Below are 23,510 nucleotides of genomic sequence, written 5' to 3' on the forward strand. Positions count from 1 at the left end.
GTTTTAGTCTAGGGCTGCAGACTTGAACAGTTGCTCAAGCAGCAGCAGCGCCCCTTTTGCACATTCCTTCTCCCCCGCGCTTGCACACGCCCTGTGACAGTGAAAAAAAGTTGGCTTGGTGGAGAAGTTAAATCACGGAAAAGATATGTGTTGCTGCCTCTTGTAGCTCACAGCAAAGAAGAAGAAGAAGAAGCTGCTCCTATTGTTGAAGCTTTTCCTCCAAAAACCCTCAATCCTCTTGGTGAGTGTGACTCTGATGTTTTTCTATTGTATGCATGTTTATGATTTAACTGTAGCTCATTTCTCATGAATGTTACATGACTTTCTTGCTGAACTATCTTGCCGGATCAGATTCTCCATCTTGTAAACGAACCCCCCGTCTCTTTACACGTCTGGGGAAACCCAAGCCGTGTCGCGTTCACTAATTCATGAGCCCCGTGTCACTCCGTCCTGTGGGCATTGGACAAATTGTCAGCAATACTTTGGGCCACAGCTCAATGTGGGGCAGGGGCAGGCCCCCCCACCAGCCCCCCTCGCCCCGACATTGTCTCCGTCACGCAATATTGGCACATGTGACCCGTGTAATGGAGGTCAGATTTTTGGTCTTATCAGTGTGAATGATGTTGTTATTCTTTTCGTGCATGGGTGATGACTGCGAACAGGAAGTCTAACAGTCACACCTTTTTCCTGCTAGCTTTCGTCCTCAGCTGTTACTCCAAAAGGTCTGATGAAGACCCAATGATACGACAACCAGACCCCAAAAATAATACCACAGAACACATTTTTTTTTAGAGAATAATTAGTTTTACATTAATGTGTGTGTGTGTATATATATACATATATGTATATATGAATATATATATATATATATATATATATATATGTGTGTGTATGTATGTATATATATGTGTTTGAATGTATATTTATTTTTGTGTATATACTGTATGTATATATCTATATGTATGTATGTATCTATGTACATATATATATATATATATATATATATATATACATGTGTGTGTGTGTGTGCTTGTGTGTGTGTATGTACATATATATATGTGTATGTACATATATATATGTTTGTGTGTATGTATGTTTATGTATGTGTGTATATACGTATATATATATGTGCATATATGTATATATGTGTATATGTGTATATATATATATACATATATATATGTATGTATGTATGCATGCATGCGTAATACATGTATGTATGTATGTATGCGTATATATATATATATATGTATGTATATAAATATGTATATGTGTGTATATGTACAATATATATGTGTGTATGTATATGTAAGTGACGTATACATATTATAACAATAGATCTTCCACGTTTTTAAAATGAAATGTAAAAAAAAAAAGAAGAAAAATTTAACTAAATTTGTTCAGCTGCATGGACTCGTGGTTCCTCTTGCCTGAACACCGCACTGAGTTGCAGGACAGAAAGACAATCAGCAGCACCGAAAACCATCAAGCTAGCTTATTTGTTGTTGCCTCCATTCTCTCTGTCCACTTAACTTCTAATCATATTTGGATGATTACAGTCATTTATAAGGAGCCAATGACAAGGTGTATTTTTGACGTTTACAGATTGTAAACAGAGGTCACCATACCGGGAGTATATTACCCAAGGGGGCGTGGATACAGGATAAAGTTACCAAATGAGAAATGTTTTCCTGAGTTTTTTGCATGCCATCCATACATCCATACATCAATCCATCCATCTTCTTCCGCTTGTCCGAGGTCGGGTCGCGGGGGCAACAGCCTAAGCAGGGAAGCCCAGATTTCCCTCTCCCTAGCCACTTTGTCTAGCTCTTCCCGGGGGATCCCGAGGCGTTCCCAGGCCAGCCGGGAGACATAGTCTTTCCAACGTGACCTGGGTCTTCCCCGTGGCTTCCTACCGGTTGGACGTGCCCTAAACACCTCCCTAGAGAGGCGGTCGGGTGGTATCCTGACCAGATGCCCAAACCACCTCATCTGGCTCCTCTCGATGTGGAGGAGCAGCGGCTTTACATTGAGTTCCTCCCGGATGGCAGAGCTTCTCACCCTATCTCTAAGGGAGAGCCCCGCCACACGGCGGAGGAAACTAATTTCGTCCGCTTGTACCCGTGATCTTATCCTTTCGGTCATGACCCAAAGCTCATGACCATAGGTGAGGATGGGGACGTAGATCGACCGGTAAATTGAGAGCTTTGCCTTCCGGCTAAGCTCCTTCTTCACCACAACGGATCGATACAACGTCCGCATTACAGAAGACGCCGCACCGATCCGCCTGTCGATCTCCCCCTATCCACTCTTCCCACACTCGTGAACAAGACTCCTAGGTACTTTAACTCCTCCACTTGGGGCAGGGTCTTCTCCCCAACCCGGAGATAGTACTCCACCCTTTTCCGGGCGAGAACCATGGACTCAGACTTGGAGGTACTGATTCTCATTCTGGTCGCTTCACACTCGGCTGCGAACCAATCCAGTGAGAGCTGAAGAACCCGGCCAGATGAAGCCATCAGGACCACATCATCTGCAAAAAAGCTGATACCTAATTCCGTGGCCACCAAACCGGAACCCCTCAACGCCTTGACTGCGCCTAGAAATGCTGTCCATAAAAGAATCGGTGACAAAGGACAGCCTTGGTGAAGTCCAACCCTCACCGGAAACGTGTCCGACTGACTGCCGGCAATGCGGACCAAGCTCTGACACTGATTGTACAGGGAGCGGACCGCCACAATCAGACTGTCCGATACCCCATACTCTCTGAGCACTCTCCACAGGACTTCCCGAGAGACATGGTCGAATGCCTTCTCCAAGTCCACAAAGCCCATGTAAACTGGTTGGGCAAACTCCCATGCACCCTGCCGAGAGTATAGAGCTGGTCCACAGTTCCACGACCAGGACGAAAACCATGCTGTTCCGAGGTCCGAATATCCGGCGTAGCCTCCTCTCCAGTACACATAAATAAACCTTACCGGGAAGGCTGAGGTGTGTGGTCCCACGATAGTTGGAACACACCATCCGGTTCCCCTTCTTAAAGAGAGGGACCACCACCGCGATCTGCCAACCCAGAGGCACCGCCCCCGATGTCCACGCGATGCTGCAGAGTCTTGTCAACCAAGACAGCCCCACAGCATCCAGAGCCTTAAGGAACTCCGGGCGGTTCTCATCCACCACTGGGGCCCTGCCACCGGGGAGCTTTTTAACTACCTCGGCAACCTCAGCCCCAGAAATAAGACAGCCCACCACAGATTGCCCAGGTACTGCTTCCTCATAGGAAGACGTGGTGGGATTGAGGAGGTCTTCGAAGTATTCCTTCCACCTATCCACAACATCCCCAGTTGAGGTCAGCAGAACACCATCCACACGATACGCGGTGTTGAAAGTGTACTGCCTCCCCTTCCTGAGGCGGCGGATGGTGGTCCAGAATCGCTTCGAAGCCGTCCAGAAGTCGTTTTCCATGGCTTCTCCGAACTCCTCCCATGTCCAAGTTTTTGCCTCCGCGACCGCTGAAGCTGCACACCGCTTGGCCTGTCGGTATCGGTTCACTGCCTCCGGACCTTTATGAGCCAAAAGGACCCGATAGGACTCCTTCTTCAGCTTGACGGCATCCCTCACCGCTGGTATCCGCAAGGTTTTAGGATTACCGCCTCGACAGGCACCAACTACCTTGCGGCCACAGCTCCAGTCAGCTGCCTCGACAATAGTGGTGCGTAACATGGTCCACTCGGACTCAATGTCCAGCACCTCCCTCGTGACATGTTCAAAGTTCTTTCGGAGGTGGGAATTGAAACTTTCTCTGACAGGAGACTCTGCCAGACGTTCCCAGCAAACCCTCACAATGCGTTTGGGCCTGCCAGGTCTGTCCTGCATCTTCCCCCACCATTGCAGCCAACACACCCCCAGGAGGTGATCGGTAGAAAGCTCCGCCCCTCTCTTCACCCGAATGTCCAAAACTTTTGGCCGCAAATCCGATGACATAACTACAAAGTCGATCATGGAACTGCGGCCTAGGGTGTCCTGGTGCCAAGTGCACATATGGACACCCTTATGTCTGAACATGGTGTTTGTTATGGACAAACTGTGACGAGCACAAAAGTCCAATAACAAAACACAACTCGGGTTCAGATCCGGGCGGCCATTCTTCCCAATCACGCCTCTCCAGCTTTCACTGTCGTTGCCAACATGAGCGTTGAAGTACCCCAGTAGGACAAGGGAATCACCCGAGGGAGCACCCAAATAGGGTGGATACTCTGAACTGCTCTTTGGTGCGTAAGCACAAACAACAGTCAGGACCCGTCCCCCCACCTGAAGGCGGAGGGAGGCTACCCTTTGGTCCACTCGGTTGAACTCCAACGTGCAGGCTTTTAGTGGGGGGTAAACGAGAATTGCCACCCCAGCCCGTCGCCTCTCACTGCTGGCAGCGCCAGAGTGGATGAGAGTCCAGTCCCTCTCGAGAGAAGTGGTTCCAGAGCCCTTGCTGTGCGTCAAAGTGAGTCCGACTACATCCAGCCGGAATTTCTCTACTTCGCGCACTAGCTCAGGCTCCTTTCCCCCCATTGGGGTGACGTTCCACGTCCCAAGAGCTAGCTTATGTAGGCGAGGATCGGACCGCCAAGTGCCCTGCCTTCGGCTGCCGACCAGCTCACATCGCACCCGACCTCTATGGCCCCTGCTATGGGTGGTGAGCCCATTGGAGGGGGGACCCCGTTGCTTCTTCAGGGTGTGCCCGGCCGGGCCCCATGGGAAAAGGCCCGGCCACCAGGCGCTCGCCATCGTGCCCCATCTCCGGGCCTGGCTCCGGGCCTGGCTCCCCGGTGACCCGCGTCCGGGCGAGGGAAATCTGGGTCCTCGATATGTCTTTTTCATAAAAGGTCTTCGAGCTGCTCTTTGTCTGATCCCTCACCTAGGACCTGTTTGCCTTGGGAGATCCTACCAAGGGGCTTAAAGCCCCCGGACAACATAGCTCCTAGGATCCTTGGGACACGCAAACACCCCTACTACGATAAGGTGGCAGCTCAGAGAGGAGTTTTTTGCATGCATATTATATAATTTTATATTATATTTTCATTAATAATAATGTTAGTAAATTAGCTGCTAAAAAAAAAAAAATTGTGGTACATCACATGGGAAATGTCAGTCTCAAAAAGGTTGGTGGATGAGAATAAATATAAAGGTAAATTATAGAGTGGAAATGCACCCAATTGCAGGTAATGTAGTCTTGATTTTTAAAATGTTCTTTCAGTGTTTGCGTGGTAGCCCTTACAGTAAATGTCTTCATTTTTCTCAATGTTCAACTTTTTTCCTCAAAGAGATACTCACATCCATGTACATACTGTGATTAATCGTTAAAATATTTTACTTTTAGTGAAGATTTCAATGGAAAGTCATACTGTTGCAACCTTTATATTTCCTTGTTGAATTCAATAGTGTTTCTCACCTGGTTAACAAAGTGATGGCACTCACAACTTTTTTGGGCCCCACGGTGTCTTATTTTACAGTTGTACTAAAAAAACAACAAAAAAACCCAAAGGCGTGGGATTCTTTGGGCAGGAAATGATTTGCGAGGATCTGGACTGGTTTGTTAAGTGTGATGTTTGACCGTCCAAAAACGAAAAAGGTCATCAAATTTTAGGTAAGGGAAATTCAATGACACCAAAAGAAAGACATACAACGCATCAAACCAGTGCTTCTAAATTTTTTGTTACGCTCTCTCCTAGGAAGGAGAAAACATTTCGCACACCCAACTCTCCACCGCGGCTATAGATAATATGATTTGCCTATAAAATTGTTATAAGTACACCCCTGCCTAAAATTATATCCTTGTAAACACTAAAAACATCAAAAAAAGAAATAAATATAGATCCATTCACAACAAAAAATAACTTTATTAACATATTGTGACAGACTCCTGCCGTCGTTGTGCGGGTTGCGGGGACCACCCAGGAAGGACATCTGGTTGAGCAGGTTTGACTCCTTTATTTTTTCAAATGAGAAAGCCTCTGTGTCGATCAGGTCGCTTTTCAGCTCCTCCTCCGCTGCTCGTTCCGGTCGGCTCTTCAGCTGCCGTTGTCGTCGTCCTCGTCCGGGGCTCATTCTCGGATCGTTCTTGTTTCTTCCGGCACTGCTGTATCTGCTTCGGACACTCCACCTCTTCTCTCTTGATCTTTCCTCCTTCTCCCCTTTTATACACTTTGAGGAGATAGGCAGATTGTGAACCGGTGTGTGAGCCACGCACCTGATCTCGATTGCTGCGGCGTCGCTCCCGGCACGCCCCGCCTCTTCGTTCCGCCGCATTCTCCGCCTCCTGGCCGCCATCTTGAGCAGGGCCAAAGCGTGTTCTGCCCCACCGTCGGCCCGTCGGCTCCGCCTCTCCACACATAGTTTTTTAGTCTGTAACAGAAAAGATTTTTAACGCAGCATATTGCCTGAAATTAAAAATAAAAAAGTTATTAAACTATTAACATTTATTGACCGATTTAAACCATTTGATACTTTAAAATGTAATTCAGTAGACTCAATGATTATGAATTAAAATGGAGCAGCAACATTAACTCAGGAGCAAAATATATAAAACACTTTCACCTATAAAACAAAAATGAATGCAGCAGAGATAGGATAGAAAATGGATGGATGGTTGAATAAATACATTTGTGCAATTTTCTTTATAAATAAAAATGAGGGCGTCAGGATTAATGGCTACAATGAACTTTCGAAGTGGGTTTTAAAGCATAACACCGCATGGTACTGATAAAGCATGTTCCGCAGGGTCACACGATCCCCCTCTGGCCTCTCACTGCGTAGTGAGCCACATTAAATGATAGTGTGGGCCAAGGTAAATAATATGGTGGTCCAACAATGTGTGTTCCTACTTCCGGATACAAAACGCTTGTGTATGTTCTAATCATGGCAGACTTGGTAACAAAAAACAAAGACGATAGACAAGTGAGGATTCACAACCTTTTCTTTTTGAAGCTGAATTTATTGAGGATGAACTGCTGCTTCTAGAAGCGAGCGCGAAGAAAGAGTAAGACATTGGTGCAGACGGAAGCCGAGAGAGTGAGCTGCAAAATGTGGAACTTGAAGCCAAGCTATTTTGACATAAATGAAGTGCTTTCCCGGCAGCACAGTGGAAGAGGGGTTACCTTACAATACGAAAGTCCTGAGTAGTCAGGGTTCAATCCCGGGATTAGGATCTTTCTGTGTGGGGTTTGCATATCCTCCCCGTGGGTTCCCTCCGGGTACTCCGGCTTCCTCCCACTTCCAAAGACATGCACCTGGGGATAGGTTGATTGGCAACACTAAATTGGCCCTAGTGTGTGAATGTGAGTGTGAATGTTGTCTGTCTATCTGTTGGCCCTGTGATGAGGTGATGACTTGTCCAGGGTGTACCCCGCCTTCCGCCCGATTGTAGCTGAGGTAGGCACCAGCGCACCCCGCGACCCCAAAGGGAATAAGCAGTAGAAAATGGATGGATGGATGGAAGTGCTTTCCCATAATTAACCGGGGTAAAATGTCCCTGCCCAGATGGACCCAACAGTGAAGTGAAGTGAATTACATTTATATAGCGCTTTTTCTCTAGTGACTCAAAGCACTTTACATAGTGAAACCCGATATCAAATTTTTACATATAAACAAGTGTGGGTGGCACTGGGAGCAGGTGGGTAAAGTGTCTTGCCCAAGGACACAACGGCAGTGACTAGGATGGCGAAAGCGGGAATCGAACCTGCAACCCTTAAGTTGCTGGCACGGCCGCTCTATCAACTGAGCTATACCGCCCCCAACAGACAATTTATCTAATGAGTCAGACTGTATATTGATCATGACACATGCAGCACGTCATGTGTGTCAATACAACTACAGTACCGTATTTTTCGGACAACGTTTATTTCATAGTTTGGCCGTGGGTGTGACTTATACTCTGGAGCGACTTAAGTGTGAAATTATTAACACATTACCGTAAAATATCGAATAATATTATTTATCTCATTCGTGTGAGCGACGAAGAAAATGTCCCCAATCGTCACACACACGTCAGCAATCGTCACTCACACGCCAACCAATAAGAATTTGGCGGGGACGGGTCATGGCAGAAGTGCTAAATGCTATATGTTATACACTACTGCCGGAGCTATTAAGATGGATCACATCAACATTGGCGGTAACTTATAAAAACTGAGAAGGACTGAACTAAAATGGCACCGAAAAGGAAATCATATACTGCAGATTACAAACTGAACGTAGTGAAATATGCTGCAGAGAACAGCATTCGAGCAGCAGAAAGAAAGGACGCTAGCGGGGCACATACCAGAGGCGACACCGAGGAAGAAGATTTCATCGGATATAGCGATCGGGTGTGACAGATTGTTTGGTAAAAGTATAGCATGTTCTATATATTATAGTTCAGGGGTCTCACTGGATGCAGAAACTGGGTGATTTTTCTCATAAAAATCTAATATGTACTTTTTGATGAATTCACCTTCTTTGAATGGCTGTCCCACCCTAGCAAATAGCAACATACTTGCCGACTCTCGCGATTTTTCCGGGAAACACCCGAATATCAGCGCCCCTCCAGTAAATCTCCCGCTTTTCACCCGAACAACAATTATAAGAGCATGTTGTGATGGAACTGCCTTTAACATTCTCTACGTACAGCCATCTGGTCCGCTTTTCCATCATATAAACAGTGTGCAGACCCAGTCACACATTGTATGAGACTTCTGCAGACCCACGGAAGCGACTGCAAGACATACTTATTGAACAGCCATACAGGTCACACTGAGGGTGGCCGTACTGTAAAGTTATGGCTGCATTGGATTCTGGGTATTTTTTGTGTTGTGTTTTGGATGTTCTCCCAAAATGTGTTTGTCAATCTTGTTGGGTGTGGGTTCACAGTGTGGCGCATATTTGTAACAGTGTTAAAGTTGTTTATACGGCCACCCTCAGTGTGACCTGTATGGCTGTTGATTAACTATGTCTTGCAGTCGCTTACTGCGTCTAGTAATATTGACTCCAACATGTGGCTGGGCTGGCACGCTGTTGGTACAGGTGGAAGAGGACGCTAAAAGCAGTGCTTCCACGGTGCCCTCTTAATCTTGTTGGTGAAATTCAAAAGAATGATTATACCTGGTGGGGCACTGACATTGGGAGCCTCCTGGAAAAATCGAGGGTTTAAAAGTATGACGCTGTAAAGCGCCATTCATGTAAAACTCGCGGGCCGCACTAACATTAAATTTTAATTTTAAGGTGCTGGCCTCAAAATAACGTCTCGCGGGCTGCAATTGGCCCGCGGACAGCGTGTTTGAGACCCCTGCTATAATTATTTGAATGACTCTTGCCATGATGTGTTGCGTTAACATACCAGGCACTTTCTCAGTTGGTTATTAATGCGTCATATAACGTACACTTATTCAGCCTGTTGTTCACTATTCTTTATTTATTTTAGATTGCCTTTCAAATGTCTATTCTTGATCAAATACATTTCCCCAAAAAATGCGACTTATACTCCATTGCGACGTATATATGTTTTTTTCCTTCTTTATTGTGCATTTTTGGCCAGTGCGACATATACTAAGGAGCGACTTATAGTCTGAAAAATACGGTACATATGCTGTCTGGCCTGGTTGTGTACAAAAAAACGTGAAATACTTTACAGATACTGTGATATGATTGTTCATGTTTTTCAGTCGCCGATGTGTTAGTACGCTAGAAAAAGAGTTCCTCAGTGTTCGCTCAAACAAAAACAACGTCCCTACAGTTATTATACAGGTTACCGAACATAAAGTAAGTATTGTTGACGGTTTTTGAATGCATTTTTTAAAGTGATTTAGAGGTAGAAGTGGTTGCTCCTGTTAACTGTATTGCTAGCCACCAAGAAAGAGGACTTTTATATGTTAAAAAGTGGGGAAAAAAACAAAAAACCTTTTGTGTTCTTGTCTCTTCTAATGATTGTGAACGGTAGGCAAAATTCCCCCAAAAAGCGCAGTTCCACTTTAAATACGCGTATTTTATTTTGCTTAAAACTTTCCAGCAGTTTTATGTCAAGTACAGTCGAGGTGTATTGTCAACACTTTTGTGTATTCCAGTGCCTGCTTTATTTACTGTACGAAATCACCTCATGAGGTGCGTAGGAGCGTTGCAAATCAGTCAAGGCCCAGAACTGGTTTCTACTTGTCTGGGTTCTAACCGTAACACTTTCTAGTTGCAGCAGTCACTGTTCCACCTGAAAGACTCTCTGACGCCTTTAACATGCTCAGCTCTTCTTCTGGTTTTCTTTAAACTTACAAAAATAAGTTACACAAACGCCTTTTCATATTCGTCGGTAGTGTAACAAACAGTTCAGGGTGTCCCTCCAGTGTTGCCGTAGGGCTGTGACGTAAGAGGTCTACATAAAGGTGGGTTGTTGAAGAAGGTGAGGTATATGGAGAGAGGTGTAAAGAAGGGAACAATAAAGAAGTGGTGGAGACCGGACCTGCTCTCATGACTCCCTTTTATTATTTTATCAGTACCCAGAATATGCGAACCCAGGACACTCGGCTGTAGTAGCTTCGCAAGGTGTCGTTTAAAAATTGCATTGATGACATTCTAATACGTGTGAGGCAAAAGTTGGCTTCATCCTTTTTAAAAGGGGTGGGGCCAGAATGTTGCACCCTTTTCCACATGTCAAATGTATTCAATGTTGCCATCTTAACAGTAGCTTTACTAACTTCACAGGCCAGGTTTGACTTTGTCTTGACGACTACAACCATATAACTTTAGTACATCTTTCTTTCTGCGGTTAAAAATCTGAAAACACTAAATCAATGTGTCCATTTTGGTAAAATCCAGGTTAATGTTCAAGTTCAAGTTCAAGTTCAAGTTTGTTCACATTACCATAAAACAATTTCAATAGTAGTGAATATCATCAATTAAAGATGTCGGTACGTGAAAGGGTCCCCTAAATAAGCTAAAAGAAGCTTTTGACAGGGGGTCCAGAGGACAGTATATATACCTACATGGAATGATGGAACATGAAACATGGTAGCAAGCAAAACAAAAACAACAACAACGCTATATGATAAACACAAGATAATAGTACCAAAGCAAGCATACACATACATACATACATTCATTCAACCATGCAAAACCCAACAGTAGTCTACCCTACATGAGGCATTAAAGATACGTGGTTAATAGATAAGTTGTCAGTTTCTTTTTGAAGTTGGAGAATGGATACAGCATCTTGAGGCTCTCATTAAGCTGGTTCCAAATCTTTGGTCCCCTGCATACAACACTTCGAACGGTACAAGCCAGTAAACGATGCTTGCCTGATATCAGATCTAAGTTACTAGTGTTGTGGGCATGCTGGGGATGGTAGATAGGAGCAATCGTCAGGAGATTAAAATCTCCTGACGATTGCTCCTATCTACCATCCCCTCATGAAACAGTTCTCTCGAGATGAAGAGTAGTCTTGTGATTTTTCCCATATATTATATATATATATATATATATATATATATACTATATATATATATATATATATATATATAATATATATATATATATATATATATATATATATATATATATATATATATATATATATATATATATATATATATATATATATATATATAAGAAACATATTTTTTAAAAAAACATACATGACACATGTCAACATCAACGGTAGGAGCCATATTTGTATTTGACTTAACTAAATGTTTGAGTAAAATTTTAGTGAACAGAACTAGTTTTCTTTTAGGTATAATAGAAATGTATCACAGCTGCTTATCTATTTTCTTTTTAGAGGAATTTAGTTAATCATAAAACTGGCACCGAATGTTATTTAAAAAGTATGGAGTTTGAATCGAGAATCGATTCTGAATCAAATTGTTACCCACAAGATTTAAATCGAATCAAATCGTGTAGTGCCCAAAGATTCACAGTTCTATCCATGAATTGATTAATGTGGACCAAGTTAAAAGCAGATCTGAAGAGGTGTGTTTTGAGAAGGCTTTTGAAGGTGGGAAGGTCTGGGCAGGCACGGATGGGTTTTGGAAGAGTGTTCCAGAGGGTGGGAGCAGCAATGGAGAAGGCTCTATCACCCCAGGTCCAGAGCTTGGTTCTGAGTGGTGGGGAGAGGAGGTTGGCATCAGAGGAGCGGAGGCTGCGTGAAGGGGTATGGCGGTGAAGCAGGTTGGTGAGGTAGCAGGGGGGCCTGGTCGTGGATGGCTTTGTGGGTGAGGAGGAGGAAAGTAAAGAATCACACATTGTTGCAAAAGATTTTGATTGTTCACAGTCAGTCAGCTGTGTCCAAAATATGGATCAAGGACAAACAAGGTTGTAAAAGGCAGGCATACTGGTAGAACAAGGAAAACATCAGAAAACTTCAAGCAATATCTCTTGAAAGAAGAATGCACAACAAAACAAATGAAGAACAAATGGGCGGAAACTGGAATCACCATCTGTGAGCCAACTGTATTAAATGGGATTCAACTACAGAAAAGCAAAACATCTAAACATAAAAAACACATTTCCAATGGGCTAAAGAAAAGCAATATGGCTGACTAAATGAAAGTCATATTCAGTGATGAATAACTAATCTGCATTGGGCAAGGCGATGATGCTGGAAATTTGGTTTGGTGATATTCCAATGAGATCTAAGAAGACGACTGCCTGAAGAAAACATGCATATTTCCACAGTCTTTGACGATATGGGGCTGCATTTCAGGTAATGGCACTGGGGAGATGGCTGTCATTACATCTTCAATAAATGAACACGTTTACATTGTGTTTAACATTACATCAATAGAAAGGATGTTTGGGGATGATGACATCATTTTTCAAGATGATAAAGCATCTTGCCATAGGGCAAAAATTGTAAAAACGTTTTTTGAAGAAAGATTCACAAGGTCAATGATGTGGCCTTCAATGAGTCGGGATCTCATTCCAATGTATAATGTTTGGTGGAAATTGAAGAACATGGTGAATGACAAGACTCTGACCTGCAAAGCTGATCTGAGAACAGCAATCAGAGAAAGTTGGAGCAAGATTAATGGAGAGTTCTCTTTGTCCATGCATCAGAAACTGCAAGCTGTTATAAAAGCCAGAGGTGGTGCAACAAAGTACTAGTGCTGTGGTCTACGTAGTTCTGTTTTTTTCTGCATGATTCCAAAATTTCCTCAGATTTTAAAGATTCCATAACATTTTCCACTCTGCCTGATCTAAAAATGAAACATTTACCGACAACCACAATTTATATTCTCGATTTCTTTTAGTGTTTCTTAAAGCCCAAAGATTGCCATCTGAAATGACTATAGTTTTATGTTATATGCTTTTTTCCCCCACAAAATTAACCTCTTAAGGCCAAATCTGTTTGTTGATATGCTTTTTTTTTAATTATTTCTCTTTGCTATTTGGACTTATTGGACCCTAATTAGAATAACAACTAAAAATCATCATTTTATATGATGTACTTAATCAATAGGTACACAAACGTGTACTTCATGTGTAGTGACATGCTATTTTTTTTACTTTTTTTTTTTTACAATTTCCATTGTATGTTATACTCTTCTGACACCACCAGATAGCAGTATAGGTGTCCATTTGTCGGCATAAGACCCCAATTCAGTAGTGTGCACAATTTTGGAAATAAGAGCTTTAAAGGCCTACTGAAATGAGATTTTCTTATTCAAACGGGGATAGTAGGTCCATTCTTTGTGTCATACTTGATAATTTTGCGATATTGCCATATTTTTGCTGAAAGGATTTAGTAGAGAACATCGACAATAAATTTCGCAACTTTTGGTGCTGATAAAAAAGCCTTGCCTTTACGGGAAGTTGCAGACGATGACGTCACAAGGGTGAGGCCTCCTTACATTGTTTTTAATGGGAGCCTACAGCAGCAAGAGCTATTAGGACCAAGAAAATGACAATTTCCCCATTAATTTGAGCGAGGATGAAAGATTTGTGGATGATGATATTGATAGCGAAGGACTAGAAAAAAAAATCATTAAAAAAAAAGTAAAAAAAAAAAAGGCGATTGCATTGGGATGGATTCAGATGTTTTTAGACACAGTTAATAGGATAATTGTGGGAAATCCCGTATCTTTCTATTGTGTTACTAGTGTTTTAGTGAGATTAAATAGTACCTGATAGTCGGAGGGGTGTGGCCCCGGGTGTCTTGAGGCCAGTGTCTGAGGAAAGTCACGGCAGATACAAGGACGGAGCAAAGTCCACAGATCTCCGGTTAGAGGCGACTTTTTAACACAATTTTCTCACCGAAACCTGCCGGTTGACATGTGGTCGGGATCCATGTTTGCTTGACCGCTCTGATCCATTGTAAAGCTTCACCTCCGGGAATTTTAAACAAGGAATCACCGTGTTTTTGTGTGGCTAAAGGCTAAAACTTTGCAATTCCATCTTTCTACTTTGACTTCTCCATTATTATTAAAAAAACAAATTGCAAAAGATTCAGCAACACAGATGTCCAGAATACTGTTTAATTGCGCGATGAAAAGAGACGACTTTTAGCCGCAAGTGGTGCTGCGCTAATATTTCCTGACAGTCCGTGATGTCACGCGCACGTGTCATCATTCCGCGACGTTTGCAACAAGAAACTCCGCGGGATATTTAAAATTGCAATTTAGTAAACTAAAAAGGCCGTATTGGCATGTGTTGCAATGTTAATATCTCATCATTGATGTATAAACTACCAGACTGTTTGGTCGGTAGTAGTGGGTTTCAGTAGGCCTCTAAAAGTGCTGTCCACGCATGTCTTTAGAGGTTAAACAAGAGAATGAACATCCTCCAAATCCGCTGATTCAATCATCTATGCAGGGGTTTTCGGAACAGAAAACTTTTTTTTTTTTTTACGGTAGAAGACCTCAAGGAAGGCGCTGCATCTGTAGAAAAATAAAGAACAGTATCAATTGACTAGATTGTTAGTTCATATGGTGAGTGGACCACAAAAATTCTCCAAAAAAACACGTTTTTCAGGAAGTCTTCTTTATTCAATTCTATAATGTCGGTTTTTGTGTCGCACTTAAAAAGACCCTGGGGATAGGTTGCTTGGCAACACTAAATTGGCCCTAGTGTGTGAATGTGAGTGTGAATGTTCTCTGTCTATCTGTGTTGGCCCTGTGATGAGGTGGTGACTTGTCCAGGGTGCACTCCGCCTTCCGCCCGATTGTAGCTGAGATAGGCGCCAGCGCCCCCTGCGACCCCAAAAGGGAATAAGCGGTAGAAAATGGATGGATGGACTTAAAAAGAACCATGACCTTAAGGACACATGTTTGCATCCTTTAACCCTAACTGTTGAATAATTGGCACCGACTTCATACCATTAACATTTTTTTTTTTTTTTTATTGCATCAAATTCCAAGAAGAAGCAAAACTAACAAAGCCTTGCACAAGTCCTGTGAGTCATGCCTCAGGGCAAACCACGTGCTGACTCACACAAGCAGGCTGTCCTCGTGCTCTTGTTAAGCCAACGCTACAAACTAACCAAGCCATTTGGACAACGGGCGTCTTCGGTATGGCTTCATGTTTGTCTCATTACACCTGAAGGAGACGCTAATGAGCGCCGGCCTGTCAGTCTTTAGAATGTATGACCTGGACACTTAAAGACACACCTGTGTACACACCCACACACCCACACTGCCCGTTGTCCTGCTGTTGTTCCAAAGGTGTTGGAACAATCAGTAAGGTGTTAAATAATTGAAAAAAAGATGGTGACAGATGCTCACTAGTATGTAGGAAAAGTGTGTGTGTGTGTGTGTGTGTGTGCTGGCATTGTAGAGCCACATGAAACACAATCCTGATTTGTGGTTGACCTCTCTGGCTCAGTAATTAGGTTAATGCAAGCAAACTCCTAATTGTTGCGTGTGTGTGTGTGTGTGTGTGTGTGCGTGTGTGGCCTGTGGACATTTAGGCCGCTTCCCACACAAGCCGGAACTGCGAGGATGACCTCCTCGTACCCCCATAAACTGCTCTTTGGGTGTGTCCCAGTGTGCTCAGTGTGACTTCTGTGTCACATGCAGATTTATCACCTTCTAGCAGTGTTGCTAAGCGACCGCGTCAACAACAGCAACAACTCCGAGGCTCCAGGCAGACATTATTGACCGTGCCGCTTGGTCTTACCCGCTTTCAGTCTCCTCTGGAAATTGGACCGCAAGACAGGGATAATTATCAGCTCCAAAGTGGTAACCACGGCAGCTGCCTTGGAGAGGAACTTAAGCATGATCTCTGCGTCCATGGCATCGGTGAACATGAAGAACATTTCCAAACAGGCACAAGACATTAGAAACAACGTTGAGAACTTGTTGAATGAGGTCCTGATGTTGAGGAACTCCAACATAACGTTAAAGCAACTTGCTTCCTTTATTACCTCTTGTGTTATTTATTTTACCCCATATTTGTTCCTACAACTGCACCTTAAGTTGGAGTCTTTAATCTCGTGAAATATTACGACAATAAAGTCTATTCTATTCTATTCTATTCTATTCTATTCTTTTTGACAACGTTTAATCAGTGTTGGGTCCTGACGTTGATATGACCGTTGAATTCTAGTGATTTCCCAATGAAGATTCTGCAACACAAATACAACATTGAAACAACATACTTTTTGACAACATTTGTCCAATGTTATATTTTGACACTGATTTGACCTTTGAAAGTTGGTCATTTCCCAACCAACAACGTGGCTTCAACGTTGGACATTAACATCCTGATTTACAAATCCAACTACCGTATTTCCCGGGCCATATGGTGCACCGGGTTGTAAGGCGCACTGCCGATGAATAGTCTATTTTTCAAAATATTTTTTTATATAGTAGGCACACCGAATCATAGGGCGCATTAAAGGAGTCATATATTTGTTTTTAATCTAAATTGAAAACACTTCCTTGTGGATGCCGTAATATGTAATGGTGGTTCTTTGGATAGATTTTTGAGTGCCGTGTGCATTGTTATTTATTTTCAATGGAACATATAAAATCCATCCATCCATCCATCCATCTTCTTCCGCTTATCCGAGGTCGGGTCGCAGGGGCAGCAGCCTAAGCACGGAAGCCCAGACTTCCCTCTCCCCGGCCACTTCGTGTAGCTCCTACCAGGGGATCCCGAGGCGTTCCCAGGCCAGCCGGGAGACATAGTCTTCCCAACGTGTCCCAAGTCTTCCCTGTGGCCTCCTACCGGTTGGATGGGCCCTAAACACCTCCCTCGGGAGTCGTTCAGGTGGCATCCTGACCAGATGCCCGAACCACCTCATCTGGCTCCTCTCCATGTGGAGGAGCAGCGGCTTTACTTTGAGTTCCTCCCGGATGGCAGAGCTTCTCACCCTATCTCTAAGGGAGAACCCCGCCACACGGCGGAGGAAACTCATTTCGGCCGCTTGTACCCGTGATCTTATCCTTTTGGTCATGACCCAAAGCTCATGACCATAGCTGAGGATGGGAACGTAGATCGACCGGTAAATTGAGAGCTTTGCCTTCCGGCTCAGCTCCTTTTTCACCACAACGGATCGGTACAACGTCCGCATTACTGAAGATGCCGCACCGATCCGCCTGTCGATCTCACGATCCACTCTTCCCCCACTCTTGAACAAGACTCCTAGGTACTTCAACTCCTCCACTTGGGGCAGGGTCTCCTCCCCAACACAGAGATGGCACTCCACCCATTTCCGGGCGAGAACCATGGACTCGGACTTGGAGGTGCTGATTCTCATTCCGGTAGCTTCACACTCAACTGCAAACTGATCCAGTGAGAGCTGAAGAATCCGGCCAGATGAAGCCGTCAGGACCACATCATCTGCAAAAAGCAGAGACCTAATCCCGCGGCCACCAAACCAAAACCCCTTAACCCCTTGACTGCGCCTAGAAATTCTGTCCATAAAAGTTATGAACAGAATCGGTGACAAAGGACAGCCTTGGCGGAGTCCAACCCTCACTGGAAATGTTTTTGACTTACTGCCAGCAATGCGGACCAAGCTCTGGCACTGATCGTACAGGGAGCGGACCGCCACTATAAGACAGTCCAATACCCCACTCTCTGAGCACTCCCCACAGGACTTCCCGAGGGACACGGTGGAATGCCTTTTCCAAGTCCACAAAGCACATGTAGACTGGTTGGGCAAACTCCCATGCACCCTCAAGAACCCTGCCGAGAGTATAGAGCTGGTCCACAGTTCCACGACCAGGACGAAAACCACACTGTTCCTCCTGAATCAGAGGTTTGACTATCCAGCGTAGCATCTTCTCCAGTATACCTGAATAAACCTTACCGGGAAGGCTGAGGAGTGAGATCCCACGGCAGTGGGAACACACTGATGGCAATATGGCAATACGTCTCAAGTAAACAACACCAACATATAAAATGTTGGTGTTGTTTACTTGAGACATATTACCATCAGAGTGGCAATATACACTTATCTCTTATGTTTGACTGCCATTTACTGGTCACACTTATCATTACACTTTTTACAAAATAAAACAGCTTTGAGGTGGGTAAGCTCAACCAAATGTATTCCTTACATTAGGCGCACTGTCGAGTTTTAAGGAAAATAAATGATTTTAAGTAGAGATGTCTGATAATATCAGACTGCCAATATTATCGGCCGATAAATGCTTTGAAATGTAATATCTGAATTTATCGGTATCGGTTTCAAAAAGTAGAATGTATGACTTTTTAAAACGCCGCTGTACAGAGTGGTACACGGATGTAGGGAAAAGTACAGAGCGCCAATAACCCTTAAAGGCACTGCCTTTCCGTGCTAGCCCAATCATGTAATATCTATGGATTTTCACACACACCAGTGAATGCAAGCCATACAGGTCACACTGACGGTGGCCGTACAAACAAAAGTTATTTATACGGCCACCCTAAGTGTGACCTGTATGGCTGTTGACCAAGTATGCGTTGCATTCACTTGTGTGTGTGTGTGAAGCCGTAGATATTATGTGATTGAGCCGGCACGCAAAAGCAGTGCCTTTACGGTTTATTGGCGCTCTATACTTCTCCCTACGTCCGTGTACCACTTCGTACAGCGGCGTTTTAAAAAGTCATACATTTTACTTTTTAAAACCGATACCGATAATTTCCGATATTACATTTCAAAGCATTTATCAGCAGCCCGATATTATTGGACATCTTTAGACGTGACTTACTATGTTTGTGCGATATAGACGATCGACGATACAAATTATGTTGAATTATGTTTCAAGTTGCATTGCAGAAACCCGGATTAAATACATAAGCCTAATAGTACTTTAAAACTGGAGTTTTCCCAATCGTTTTTTGTGTTCTTGCCGCTGTCCTTGTCCTTCTGGTGCTTTGTGAGGCAGCATAACCCACGTCCCCAATTTGATTAATTAATTTGTTTACACAAGCACATAATCACTTTGTTCTTACCGCCCTTCTTTGTCTTCTCTCAGTCATGTGAGGCAACAATCAGCTAAATAAACACACAACTCACAGTGTTGTATTACAGTCATTTCCTTTGTGTGTCATTTTTGCCTTCGTCTGCTGTGTGAGGCATTGTGCGTTACATGCGTATGATTGGTTGTTTGAGTTTATGCTCTGCCTCGCAACAAGAGGTTATGCAAACATGTCTCAAGACCAGGACAAGGGTTGGGTACCGTTCACATTTGCACTGATACAGTATCAACTCCCGGTACCTCGGAACCGATAGATAGATAGATAGATAGATAGATAGATAGATAGATTGATAGAGAGTACTTTTTTGATTCCTTCAGGAGAGTTCCTTCAAGATAGGGATACTCAACAGTACCAATGTTCAGTACTTTTGTTTTCTGTTTATAAATAACTGTTTTTGATGATAAAATCTCATTTTTTATTGCAACATTTAAAAAATTAGTTGATTATGATAACTGCTGTCCATTTGTTATATCTTGTTAAATTATCATCATATTATTATTTGCAAGCACAGGATGAGATTATTTCTGGAAATGTCTGGCTCAGAATGGCCAACGGTATAGATGTATGTATCCAAGTTCAATCTTTGCAAGTTGGGTAACGTTTGCTGTGGTCTTGAACAACATGGCACACAAACAACTATAATAAATGCAGCCAATATTACACACAGATAATGTGTCATGCAAATATAAAAAAATATAACGAGGACATAAGTGAAAGAAATGAAATGAGCTGAAATATACCTACAAATGAGGCGTAATGATGCAAGTTAGCCTAAATAGCATTTAGCATCAATTAGCTTGCAGTCATGCAGTGAGCAAATATGCCTGATTAGCACTCCAGCAAATCAATAAAATCAACAAAGCTCACCTTTGTGCATTCACGCACAGCATAAAACGTTTGGTGGACAAAATGAGACAAAGGAGTTGCATAAAACACGTCTTTTTGTGGGAGCATCAGAGAAAGTTATTCATGTAAATAAACTACGGTGAGTTTAAGGGTCGCTGAAATTAGTAGGACAAAACGATGCTTGCCAAATACTCTCATCAGTGAAGCATGTATAACATAAACTGTGGGTTTTCTAACAATTAAGAAGGTTTGTGTCATGTTTGTTCTCCAACAGAAATTATATTAAAACAAAAAATTATTTTTTTCTTCATCTTTTTCCATTTTCACACATCTCTGAAAGAGGTCCAGGGAGCCAAAGGCTCTAGGGCCGTGGGTTGCTGACCCCCACGCTAGACGCTCTGTTGCCATTAGCAGGAAGTAGTTTTTAAAAAATTTGCAACTCTTGGTTGGGAGAATGGCTGTGCCAGCAACCAGAGGGTTCCTGGTTCAATCCCCACCTGCTACCAACTTTGTCATGTCCGTGTGTCCTTGAGCAAGACACTTCACCCTTGCTCCTGATGGGTCGTGGTTAGGGCCTTGCATGGCAGTTCCCACCATCAGTGTGTGAATGTGTGTGTGAATGGATGAATGTGGAAATAGTGTCAGAGCGCTTTGAGGACCTTGAAGGTAGAAAAGCGCTATACCATTTACCATTTGAAGCTCAATGTGCAAGTTTTGTCTTTTGCTGAGTCCTACAAAGTGTTTATACTGTAGGAATCATAGTCATTACACTCCAGCTGTTTGTTCGTGATCGTGCATCTAAGTTATAGTTTTCATTAGCAAACTTGGAGGTGTTGAAATCGCCATGTAAAATCAATAATGCTAATCTGTAGTATGTCAATAGGTGACCACATGCAGTACAGTATACAAGTACGGTAAACAATACAGTACAATACACAGAGTACAGCAGATCCATCCATCCATTTTCTACCGCTTATTTCTACCGCTGGTGCCTATCTCAGCTACAATCGGGTGGAAGGCGGGGTACCTGGACAAGTCGCCCCCTCATCGCAGGGCCAACACAGATAGACAGAGACAGACAACATTCACACTCACATTCACACACTAGGGCCAATTTAGTGTTGCCAATCAACCTATCCCCAGGTGCATGTCTTTGGAAGTGGGAGGGAGCCGGAGTACCCGGAGGGAACCCACGCATTCACGGGGAGAACATGCAAACTCCACACAGAAAGATCCCAAGGCTGGGATTGAACCCTGACTACTCAGGACCTTCGTATTGTGAGGCAGACGCACTAACCCCTCTGCCACCGTGAAGCCCCAGCAGAAGGCCGGTAGGCTGTAATCTGAGTACCAGTGCGCCCATCCCCCGAACACCCTGCCGCTAGCATCTTCAAGATCAGATGTCCTCCGTCAGAGATCACAGCTCACATTGTGCTTACCTCTTCCTTCTCCTTTTCCTCCTCCTCTTCCATCTCCAACCCCGCTCTCTCTCGCCTTCTGACATAAGCGAGCATGCAGGCCTCGATCCTGCACCTTGCATACAGAATGCTGACATCAGCAGTTTGTATCACCTTTCCGACTTGAACACGTCGTCACACGAACTTTCTCTTTCGCTCCCGATAGTTGATATAAATCACCTGCCTCGCGGCAAATAAATAATGCTTTCCTTCGCATTTTAAGTGTCGTTGTCAAGTATTATTATCACTATCGCTAAAGGTCACTTTAGGTCCACAAGGTCACCTACTCAGTTGCCTAGTGGTTAGAGTGTCTGCCCTGAGATCGGTAGGTTGTGATTTCAAACCCCGGCCGAGTCATACCAAAGACTATAAACATGGGACCTATTACCTCTCTGCTTAGCACTCAGCATCAAAGGTTGGAATTGGGGGTTGAATCACCATAAATGATTCCCGGGCGCGGCACCGCTGCTGCCCACTGCTCCCCTCACCTCCCAGGGGGTGAACAAGGAGATGGGTCAAATGCAGAAGACAAATTTCGCCACACCTAGTGTGTGTGTGACAATCATTGCTACTTTAACTTAACTTTAATGTTACACACTGAGAGGGGTTAGCTTACCTGTTAGCTAAGCTAATTCAAAACAACGGAAGAAAAAATGGTTAGTAAAGTTTAAGAAGTGTAAATGGAAGCACTTTACAGCAAATTATATATTAAGAGGAAGTTAGCAAATAGATAAGTAAGAATTGGGGATAGGATAATTGAACAACAGTTGGTGTTTGTTTATGTTTACAAACGCAGGGAATAATTCCCCAGGCTACTGTGTTGGATCCGCTTTGGACTGGACTCTTGCAGCTGTGTTGGGTCCACTATGGATTGAACTTTCACAGTATCATGTTAGACCCGCTCGACATCCATTGCTTTCGGTCCCCTAGAGGGAAGGGGGGGCTGCCCACATATGTGGTCCTCTCCAAGGTTCTCATAGTCATCATTGTCACCGACGTCCCACTGGGTGTGAGTTTTCCTTGCCCTTATGTGGTCCTACTGAGGATGTCGTAGTGGTTTGTGTTGTGGTTTGTGCAGCACTTTGAGACACTAGTGATTTAGGGCTTAATAAGTAAACATTGATTGATTGATTGATAATCCTAACCCTTTTCATATCACAGCTGGTCTATCCCATTTTCTCTTTGTAACAGAACAGTGAATACATAAATAAATAAACCATAAATACGTAAATAATTAGATACATAAATAATCATTATCTCATAATGAAGTAGGATTTTGTATTTATTCTTCAGACATGGAGTCCGCCATCCAGACGGTGGTCACCACCTTCCTGAAATCGAGCCGAGGCAAGGAGAACCTGGATGGAAAGGCCTTCCAGAAGATGGTGAAGAAGCAACTTGGCGGCGTCATGGAGGTAAGTGAAAGCCCCCGACTCACCATTTTCTGACATTCCTCCCGCTGACACTCCTCCCCCCACTGCAGGACACGAACAGCTCGGCGGCCATCAAGGAGATGCAGCGCGGCTTGGACGAGAACAGCGACGGCAAGGTCAGCTTCCAGGAATACCTCACCCTGATTGGCTACGTGGCCAAGTCCATCAGCCAGGTCAAGACTGAATCCAACGCGGTGGCTTCGTAGACGGCTTCTCTTTTTTTTTTTTGATGTTTCCTTTTGAATTGCTTTTAAAAATGCAGCTAACTCATCATGCTAGCATGTAGTCAATGTTCCCTCCGTGCTGAAGGACTTCCTAGCAACAACGCCAATAAACGCTTCATACTGATTGACTTCTT

At 43.7% G+C, this 23,510-nt stretch overlaps 1 protein-coding gene across 2 annotated transcripts; it reads left to right on the top strand.

Annotated features, from left to right (window-relative positions):
* Positions 1 to 33: 33 nt before the first annotated feature.
* Positions 34 to 23,504, top strand: si:ch211-105c13.3 (uncharacterized protein LOC325758 homolog). Of its 2 annotated transcripts, XM_061881988.1 has the most exons (4): positions 34 to 241; positions 5,911 to 5,970; positions 23,013 to 23,134; positions 23,203 to 23,504. In XM_061881988.1, the coding sequence occupies exons 3-4, from the start codon at positions 23,015 to 23,017 to the stop codon at positions 23,356 to 23,358; spliced, it is 276 nt and encodes a 91-aa protein (XP_061737972.1). In that variant the 5' UTR covers positions 34 to 241; positions 5,911 to 5,970; positions 23,013 to 23,014; the 3' UTR covers positions 23,359 to 23,504. The 2 variants fall into 2 exon arrangements, with proteins under 2 accessions (XP_061737972.1, XP_061737971.1); XM_061881987.1 differs by lacking the exon at positions 5,911 to 5,970 and having other exon boundaries at positions 60 to 241.
* The last annotated feature ends 6 nt before the right edge of the window (positions 23,505 to 23,510 follow it).

Source organism: Nerophis ophidion, linkage group LG21 (assembly GCF_033978795.1).
Source record: "Nerophis ophidion isolate RoL-2023_Sa linkage group LG21, RoL_Noph_v1.0, whole genome shotgun sequence".
NCBI classification, from domain to species: Eukaryota; Metazoa; Chordata; class Actinopteri; order Syngnathiformes; family Syngnathidae; genus Nerophis; species Nerophis ophidion.